The following is a 9,862-nucleotide window of genomic DNA, read 5'->3' on the forward strand; positions in this document are numbered from 1 at the left end:
GATCCTAAGGCCACCAAAACGGATCCCCTCAACACCTCAGCTGGTCAGAGATTCTGTCCTATTTCTAGCCGGAACCTCTCAGCCTCGCACACTAGCTCCTGTTCCTTCCCCACCAGAGAGGTGGCGTCCCAAGAGCTTCTACAGCCGAGGATCAGACCGCCAGGGTCCCCTCCCTCGGCTGCCGCCCATAGCACAATGCACCYGACCYCTTTGGCCCCTCCGACAGGTGGTGTTCCCATCGGAAGGGGGACCCACGTCTCCTCTTCATGCTGAGCCCGGCCAGGCTCCGTGGGTAAAAGCCCGGCCACCAGGCGCTCGCCATCGTGCCCCACCTCCAGGCCTGGCTCCAGAGTGGGGCCCCGGTGACCCGCGTCCGGGCGAGGGAACACCCAGTCCAATGTTCGTCTCCATCATAAGGGGTCTTCGGGCTGAGCTTTGTCTGGTTCCTCACCTAGGACCTGTCTGCCTTGGGTGACCCTTCCAAGGGCATAAAGCCCCAGACAGCATAGCTCCTAGAATCATTGGGACACTCAAACCGCTCCACCACGATAAGGTGGCAGCCCGAGGAGGGGGGAAAGTAACTAAGTTACATTAAAAGTAACTTTTTAGTTACTTTCAGCAGCTGCTGACAACAACAAACAACAACGCTCCACCACCTGTGAAAATGACTTTGATCTTTGCCAAAACTTAATTATAAGTTATTTTATAATGGTAACATTAACAATGTGTCTCCACTTATCAGGTTGAACTGAAGGGAGATTGTTTAATGGTTGCAACAGTGCAAAATAAATCCTTTGGTAATTTTTGAGTGATTTTGTTCCACTGTTATCTGGAGAACTATAAATAGACTTTAGCCCCCCAGCCCTCCCTGCCCCAGCCCCCAGGTTCTGTGTTACGGCCCTGTGTTTCTGTCAGAGCCAGCGCTCCTACCACAACTCAGATGGCTGCGCAGATTTGTGACATTTATCGTTATATTAATAATTATAATGCCGTTTAGTTGCACAACTTTACGGACTCGTTCATTCGTGGCTGTTTTCACGTTTATTGCTCTGTTCATATTAGCCTCCATGTTTTCTGGAGCGCAACGCAAAGCTCGATGTCATTCACAGCAAATATATGAACTTGACTTTAACACAGACAGGCGGGACAAATGGGAAATGATGGACTAAAACTGGATGTCAGACAAATTCTGGGGTTTATGTCTGTTCATTTCCAAGCCCAAAAACCGCAACTCATTAAATCTGCAAGCGACTTTAGAAAAAAACAAACCCAAAGCTGCTTAAAACAATCGGATTTAATGACAGAAACTCTAAATAGTTCCTGTTTTCCAGCATTTCTCTCCATTGTTGGTTTCTGTCGCAGACAAACGGAGGTAAAGACAAGGAAGTAACTTTTCATTACAAAAGAAAATAGTACCGCAAAGGATAAATTACTTTAATCTGATTACTGGACTTGAAATAGCACCATGTTAGATTACTCTTTGCTGGAAAAAGTAAAGAGTAACATATGGGTCACTGGTGACCCATATGTTCTCTGCAGTAGTTTAAATTGTATTAATCTTGTTTTAATTCCCTGGACATTCCTGATCTATGAAGGCCACACCAAGATCAATTTCTGATCGGAAAGCCAGCAGGATTTTTACGCAAATCTTGGTCCCAATTTTCCCTTCCAACAATTGCCGTAATTATTGGATGACTCTTAAGATAATCCATAGCGATCATCTTGCTGTGGTCCGATCTGGTCCACTCAGGAGAACGTCGACACCACCCCCATCTAAAATCGGGGATATCCAGCATGTTGGGTAATCTTTAGCCAACATTGCAGCGTGTGGTTCCCCCCACTGGGAACCAGAACGCCGTTCTGTTATTTCATCTAAGAAACCATAAATCATTTTATTGTGAGTCCAATAAAGCACCGAAGTAATCCAAGATCAGCCTCCGTCTTTCCTCCGCTTTAAGAGGCGCTCTGCCCCAAAACCAGTGCTTCCAGTAAAGAACGGTACATCTGCTGTTTGACTGACATATTACCCAGGATGCATCTAGAGGATGTTTGTGGACGAGTCCTCAGCTGGTTCAGCTTCACCAAGTTTTCACACCCTGCATATTTTAAATTCGTTTTATTGGCATTTAATGCGACCAACTGGTGCAACGCAGGCTCAGGTTTACCCCAACGGCTCGAAATGAAATTGTACAGATGGACATTTTTCACCTTTGGGCTGGTCTGACTGGTCTGACTGGTCTGACTGGTCTGACTGGTCTGACTGGTGTGTGTTTCAGGTCTGACGGACTGGGAGGACGATGAGATCCTGGCCTCGGTGCTCGCCGTCTCCCAGCAGGAATATCTGGACAGCATGAAACACCAGAGCGCCGCCGCCGCCGCCATGCATCGGGAGCGTGAGCCGTCACCAGACAGCAGCTGATGCACTGCTGCCACACACTGACCCCGCCGTGACCCCGCCCCGACCCCCGGCCCACAGACAGAACTCGAACATGGAGAAAATAAACCATCCAACAACGATGAACTCATTTCCTTTTTTAAATCATCCGCTTCCTGTTTCCCACTTCCAGCATCACTTCCACTTCCGGGTCGGCGGGGTCGGCGGGTCTGATCCGGGATCAGATCTTATTTAAATGTGGACGGCTTCCAGCAGCTCGAGTTTTGCTCCGTGGTTCCAATGAAGGACGACCCGGTCCGGTTCTGTTCGGCCATCAAAAGTCTTATCATGTTCTGTTAGGTGCTGATCATTCCCGGCCTCCTCATCGTCACCTTCATCATCAGACTTATTTAGCTGCATGTTTAACAGCCGAGTTCATCATAGCAGAAACGAATTAAAGAGAAAATAGAAAATGTCTCTCTGATCCCCAGTGATTATTGTTGCTATTATTAATATAAGTTTGTTTTATTTTCTCAGTTGGATGAAAACTTTTTTTGTTTCTTGGAATAAAAAGAGGAAGTTTCTGAAAAGCAGCTGAGAGCTTCATGATTCCAGCCGTGTGTAAAGCTGGAACCGGTTCTGGTTCTGGTTCTGGTTCTGAGTTTCCTGATGAAGGAGCTCCAGTGAGGACTGGTGATGCTGCCTGTCTGGGCTCAGCAGAACCAGAACCAGAAATTTGGTCCAGTCTCATTCATGCGAATGTTTAATTTTTCACATTTTCATCTTGAAAATGTGAAAAATCAGCAGCGCATTTCAGATGAACCCAGAAACTAACACTGCCTCCACTGATCCTATTGTTTTTRCACTTTAAATTTTTTAATAGTTTTTGAAAAGATGAGCAGCATGAAATGTTGATTCTGAAGGTAGTGACGTCATGCTGCCTTCAGGGCCCCTCTGAGAAAATGAGGCCAATTGTGGATGTTGAGAAACTTTCAGAACATTTCAGATCAGCATAAACTTCATGTTTGAAATGAGTCATTTTAATATGTTTACACTCAACAGCTAATGGATATGTGTTCATTTAAAAACATGAAAAGATAAAAAGAAAAAAAATTGGAACCTTCCTTGAAGTTGAAAATCACTAATTGTAAAGTTTTGTTTCATTTATGGAAATGTTTTGCACATTTCTGGCAATTTACATAATTTAAAGCGAGAAGCTCTAATTTACACAAAAGGAATAAAAATATCAAATTATGGAGCCTAATTTGATTTTCCAGGCTTCGGTGTTGGTTAAATTTGGATTAGTTCCGACTCCCTCTTGTCCCCTGAACGCATCACCAGCTTCACAAACCGACAGGAAGCTTCGTGCGCGTCGGAGGAACCGCCGAGTGTTTTTTAAAGCAGTGCGCGTGCGCGTGTTCAGTTTCTGTGGCTGTGTGCGCGCGCGCACTGATGTTTGAGAGGAAATCGGCCTCGAGCTTCCCGGCAGTTTATCAGCGCGCGCTCCCCGCCTCGTTGATCTCAATTCTACAAATTCTTCCCCACGCGCCGTTTGAATATTCATGAGCTTGAATCCGATTGGCTGCTCAGTTCAAAACACTGAGCACACTGTGAGACGCTGATTGGATAAGGAGCACAGGGTGGGCGTGGCCGCAGAAACGCTATAGAGCGTGAACAAGCAGAGCAGGTCCAGAACCTGCTGCCAGCTCAGGACGGTATCATTTGGCTCCGGACCAGCAGAACCTTCCGGGCTCTGAAACTGACACATCGAAGTGGGAAAACCCCGAACCGAACCTTTTGGACCGATAAACTCCGAGGAGACACGGTGGCTATGACCCGCTGCCACTGAGCCAAACTCGGGGAGATGTTGGAGAAAAGATCCGCGGATCCGAACCTGGAGGACAAACGACGCGGTAAGTATTTTATGAAGCGGTTTCTAACCTGTAAATGTGCTAAATAAATAAAGTTTACTTGCATTCCTACTTTAAGATTCAAAACCGGTTCCGGAAAATCTGGTTCTGGTCCATTAATTCGGGTTTTTATGACGTTTCTTTTCTTTCTTTTTTTGGCTTCTGATCGGTCGCCGTAGTAAAGGACAATTTCACCCTTTTAATGAATCACCTTTAAATGAGCTCCAGCATATTTCTATAAAACATTCAGATGAGTTTATTGCAGAATAACTTAGTTTCTCTAACTGGACGGTACCAGAACCTTAAAGCATTAAACAGTTTTCCCTGAGTTATAATAAAATAATGCATGTGTGTGTTGGGGGTTCTGATGTGGTTCTGTGTTCTGATCCAGGGAAGGAAGCCTTCAGCCTCCGGTACCGCTGCGGCCCGCTGATCGGCAGCGGCGGCTTCGGTTCCGTGTTTTCGGGTCACAGACTCTCAGACGGACTAACGGTCGCCATCAAGCAGATCTCCAGGGACCGGGTCCAGCAGTGGGCCAGACTGGTGAGGTTCACCTCCAGAACCAGAACCAGAACCAGTTCAGTTTCCACCTGAACCCAGGCGGCTGCTGCCCTCTGCTGGACAGGCAGCAGAACCGCAGGATGGGGGTTCCCACGGAAACCTGTGATGTCATTGTTCCATCAGTGGGTTTCCCCCGGTGATGCACTGGTTCCTTAGCCTGGTACCCCCCCCCTGAGACCGGTTCTGGTTCTGTAAGAATTAAATCCTTTATTTTGTGCTTTTTTAACTCGGTCTTCTTGTCCCACAGCCCGGCGAGCTCGGCCCGGTTCCCATGGAGATTGCCCTGCTGCAGCGGCTCTGTGAGGTCGGAGGTCACGGCGGGGTGATCCGCATGCTGGACTGGTTCGAGGTGGAGGGGCGGGGCTTCCTGCTGGTGATGGAGCGGCCGCCACAGTGCCGGGATCTGTTCGACTTCATCACGGACCGCGGCGCGTTGCCCGAACGCCTCGCTCTCAGGTGGGCCTGCGCTCGTTACCTTGGCGACGTGCCGCGACCCCGGCCGCGCTGATGTCTCGGCTCCGCCCCCCGCAGGTTCTTCAGGCAGACGGTGGAGGCGCTGCGGTTCGTTCACGCGCACGGCGTCGTGCACCGAGACGTGAAGGACGAGAACATCTTGGTGGACACGCGGACGCTGGAGGTCAAGGTCATCGACTTCGGCTCCGGCGCGCTGCTGAAGGACGTGGCGTACGACGAGTTCGAAGGTACGGAACCACGCGGTGGGCGGGGCCTAACAGGTCAGTCAGTGGGCGGAGCCTCACCTGTCCAATCCCTGCAGGTACGCGGGTCTACAGCCCACCTGAGTGGGTCCAGTCGCGGTCGTACCGCGCCGAGCCGCTCACCGTCTGGTCGCTCGGCGTTCTGCTCTTCAACATGGTGTGCGGCGACATCCCGTTCGAGCGCGACCAGGAGATCGTTGAGGCCACGCCCTTCTTCACTCGCCGCGTCTCTAAAGGTAAGCACCGACCCGCTGCGCCCTGATTGGTTGAGGTGTGCGTGGTGCTGACCGTGTCCACCCCTTCCTGCAGAATGCAAGGCTCTGATTGGCTGGTGTCTGTCGCTCCGGCCGGAGGACCGCCCCTCGCTGGAGCAGATCCTGACGCACCCCTGGATGGAGGAGGGGGAGGAAGAGGAAGAGGAGGAAGAGGAGGGCGGCTCGCTGCCCAGCGTGTCGCTGTGAACCGGCTGGAACGGAACAGGAAATGAAGTCATGTTACCTTCGCTGAGACGCTCCTCATCACTGATGAGTCTTTATTTATGTCATCAGCTCCTCTTCCTCACCCCTTCAGGTGAGGAAGAGTGATGAAGAGGAGGAAGGCTGAACTCTGACTGATTTCCTTGTTTGTGTCATTAAACCTGAAGTTTTGCCGGATGTCGGTGAAAATCCCCAGCGCTCCGTAAATACCTGTGTATTCCTTCAAAGTGGCTCCGCTGCCACTTGGTTCTGTTTATTTACATTAAATAACAAGTTCTGGATCAGAACCACGATCCACGTTTGAATAAAAACATTTTCAGACTCTGGTCGTCGCTTTGTTCCAAATTCAGATACTTTATTAATTACAAGGGAAATGAGAAGTAAATCATTTATAGATTCTTCAGTTATTGATGGCAGGAAGGATCTCCTGTAGCAGTCTGTGCTGCAGCAACGCTGAAGAAGCCTCTGACTGAATACGCTCCGGCAGAACCTGATTGATTTTATGAACAATCCTTCTTTGCATCATCATCACCAGAGGATCCACAATCAGAACCAGAACAGAACCAGCCTTCTTATTCAGGCTGGTGAGCCTCTTTAGCTCCTGGTTCTGGTGGTTCTGGTGGTTCTGGTGGTTCTGGTGGTTCTGGTGGTTCTGGTGGTTCTGATGGTTCTGGTGGTTCTGATGGTTCTGGTGGTTCTGGTGGTTCTGATGGTTCTGGTGGTTCTGGTGGTTCTGACAGATCCAAACCCTGAAGGATCTTCTCTCTCTGTTCCTTCCTCTGGTCCAGATGAACATCCAGGTKTTTATATTCCTCAYCWCCTCYTCTTCTTCTCYCATGATGGAAATCGGGTTTGACCTTTGACCCTGTTCCTCCTGAAACCAACAAGCATCTCCTTTGTTTTGTTCCCATTTCAGATGATTTGACTGTTCCCTCACTTTGACATGTTTTCTATAAATGATTTTTGTTCTGTGATGAACCAACATGCAGCTTACAGCTCAGTGACGCTTGGCTGTCGCCCCCTGCTGGTGACTAAAAATACTCAGATCACTTATTTATAAACGGTAAACTGTTTAATTTACAGTCAGAAAACCACAATGTGTTTCGCAGTAGAAATAAAAATGCAATACCAACATAAACTTTCACCTGCGGCAGAACCACCAACATATGGGGGAATTTTCCTGCCATAATCCAAGAGCATTTTCAGTCTGAGAGCAAGAATTCATGTTTTTTGTTCTCAGAACTTTTAATACTTTTCCTACATTTTTATTTTGAAAGCAGGTTCATGTCTTTCTTCTCAAAACCGGGTTTGTTTGGGTTCTTTATCGAGTCCTGACGCAAAAACTGCCGGTCTGCTGGTCCACAGTGTACATTAGCATGAGTGTGTGAGCCGGTGACCCACGTGGTAGCTGCGCTGTGACGTAAGATGGGCATCAGCCAATGGAAGGCGGGCCCTGTGGTAAGGTCCATTTCTAGACTTCGGGGAAGTGTATTACCCACAATTCATTGCTGCATGTGACGTTTTGAGTTAAAAGGCGGATTTATGAAAAGATTTTGTTGTTTTTTCCGTCTTTATAGAAAATTCAAAGAAAATATCACATTAGTAATAAAAAGGTTTGATATAAACTGAGCAGAAAAAAGAAGAAATAAAAAGAAAAGTCACAAACTGAGGAAAGTAAAACAAAATGTCACAAATGCAAAACAAATTTCAAATCTTAAGATATGTTGGTACAAAGACTTTTGTGATTTTATTTAAACACTAAAATAAAATTATTTCATTTTAAAAATGGAGGTGATTTTTAGAAAGCAGTATTTGTGAATAAAACTTACCTTAGATTAAATTATCACAATTTAACTCTTCATCAACGTTAGAAGACCAAATTTTATTAAATTAAAACTCAAGATGGAATAGAATTATTGTATAATATCCACTTTTGAAAACTTTCTAAAAACATTCATGACAATTTAAACATTTTTTTTTATTGTTTTAAAATCTGTCATGAAATGTGGGAATTTATATTTATTTTAAATTTCTTTTGCAGAAAGTCATTATAGGAGAAACTTTATGTATAATTATGAAATTAATATCTTAAGTTTCTTGTGGGAGTGGAATAGAAAGATATTCAGTTCTTATTGTCATCATGATTTTTAAACAAATGATTTTTAAACATGTTTAGTTCATAAAGTCACAACATTCATAGTTTATTATAAAAAGCACATTTTAGTTCCATTTTTATTTTTCAAGCATTTTTATTATTTTTCATATATGTATAAAGTTATTAGCTCCACTTTATACCAAACTAACTTTTAGCTGCATAAAACAGATGGTTAAAATTTCTGGTCTCTATTAGTCAAATAGACGGATAAACTGATTATTAGAACATTTTAAGTTCATCTGTTGATAAAATCAGTTTTCAAAAGTAAAGTAATGAAACAATTTGAGATTATATTGAATTTTCTGTATCACAACAAACTTAAATCTCCAATAACGACTTACAGAAACACCTTTACTGAACATTTAAAATCATCTGTTTAGCAGCAGAACTACGGTGACCAGTCCTCCATTTTGGATGTGAAGCTACGACCCAGGGCCGTTCTGCCACTGACCCCTGACCCCTGATGGGACTTTGACTGAGCCCAGAGGCGCTGGACCAGCCTGAGTCTGAGGAGAAGTTTTGAGTTCAAGCGTTACAGGTTTTGAGAAGAAAGACACGAAGTCCTGCTTTTAGACTGAAACTCTGGAATTATGGCAGGAAAATCCTCCCATAAAATCTGAGTAAAAACATTTCAAATTAAATTGGCTGAATTTCGTGTTTCTTTGTGTTGAATCTGAAAGTTTTTTTGACTAAAACTCATAAAAAGCTTGTTCCAATAATCAAGATGAGATGAAATAAAACATGAACAATCATCTCTAGTTCTGCGTTTGTTTCAAAGTTCAAAACTTCTAAATATTTCCCAGCTGAACAGTTTGTGATTTATTTCCACTTAACTTGTTTATTTTGGTTCTTGTACCTTTTTATTATATTGCTTTTTATGGGATGTTACAATGAAATAAATGTTTATTTAAATTGTTGTAAAATATGTTTTTTATAAATAGAAATCTTTTCTGCAGCTATAGGAATAAAGTTAGAGGAGAACCAGGAAGTGTCTGGCTCAGAGAGCTGCACTGCAAGGAGGTCTCACTCTGATCAATTATTTATCGGCGCTGGAGTCATTTCTGGATCAGTTTTAAACAAAAATAAAAACATTTTAAAAACCTGCAAAATTACACATTCAGGACAGAAATTCATGCTCTCTGTTCAGAGAGTTAATTGATTATAAATTGATGAGTATGAAAGGGGCAGGACATTTTAAGATATTGTATCTTCTACCTGCTCCTTTTCGAACAGAAAATATAAAATGTCACTTGGGCAAAATAATTTGTATTAACTTTTGTTTCTTTAGTTTGTGTTATTCTATTTTTTATTTCTTGATTGTCTTTTCTGTCTGTTCGAAATAAATAAATAAAATAAAGATGAACATAACTAGGTTTTGGTCAGCAAATGTCTAAAAAGTAAAATGAAGGAAATATAGATCTCAGAGTTACTGAAATGGTTACTTGAGAAAAATTGAGAATGGATTATTTTTATTTCCACACAAATGTTTGAATTTGTTCATCCATCCATTTTCTTACTTCTGTTTGAATTTGTACAGCCTTTAAATCAGTAGAATGGGGTTCATGCCACGGACTTCCGTTTTAGCACTTCCGCATTTTCATGCCAATAGAATGGTTCCGGTTCACAGGTAACAGGATGCTAACAGGTAACAGGATGCTAACAGGTAACAG

At 44.3% G+C, this 9,862-nt stretch overlaps 2 protein-coding genes across 3 annotated transcripts in view; both read left to right on the plus strand.

The window, feature by feature from the left end:
- otud5a (OTU deubiquitinase 5a) overlaps nt 1-2,851 on the plus strand; it is a 23,968-nt gene extending 21,117 nt beyond the window's left edge. For both annotated transcript variants that reach the window (XM_008402722.2, XM_008402723.2), the window contains exon 9: nt 2,277-2,851. In XM_008402722.2, coding sequence (XP_008400944.1) covers nt 2,277-2,419 — 143 coding nt within the window. In that variant the 3' untranslated portion in view covers nt 2,420-2,851. The remainder of the gene's footprint in view (nt 1-2,276) is intronic.
- A 1,198-nt stretch (nt 2,852-4,049) lies between these two features.
- pim2 (Pim-2 proto-oncogene, serine/threonine kinase) lies at nt 4,050-6,364 on the plus strand. The gene is made up of 6 exons (XM_008402724.2): nt 4,050-4,287; nt 4,676-4,827; nt 5,093-5,301; nt 5,377-5,546; nt 5,621-5,797; nt 5,871-6,364. The coding sequence occupies exons 1-6, from the start codon at nt 4,239-4,241 to the stop codon at nt 6,020-6,022; spliced, it is 909 nt and encodes a 302-aa protein (XP_008400946.1). The 5' UTR covers nt 4,050-4,238; the 3' UTR covers nt 6,023-6,364.
- The last annotated feature ends 3,498 nt before the right edge of the window (nt 6,365-9,862 follow it).

This window comes from Poecilia reticulata, unplaced genomic scaffold (genome assembly GCF_000633615.1).
Source record: "Poecilia reticulata strain Guanapo unplaced genomic scaffold, Guppy_female_1.0+MT scaffold_253, whole genome shotgun sequence".
Lineage (NCBI taxonomy): Eukaryota > Metazoa > Chordata > Actinopteri > Cyprinodontiformes > Poeciliidae > Poecilia > Poecilia reticulata.

Coding starts and splice junctions, on each gene's coding strand:
- pim2 (XM_008402724.2), top strand. CDS start 4,239: ATGTTGGAGAAAAGATCCGCGGATCCGAACCTGGAGGACAAACGACGC. Junction 5,302..5,376: donor CCCGAACGCCTCGCTCTCAG/GTGGGCCTGCGC, acceptor CGCCCCCCGCAG/GTTCTTCAGGCAGACGGTGG. Junction 5,547..5,620: donor GGCGTACGACGAGTTCGAAG/GTACGGAACCAC, acceptor CAATCCCTGCAG/GTACGCGGGTCTACAGCCCA.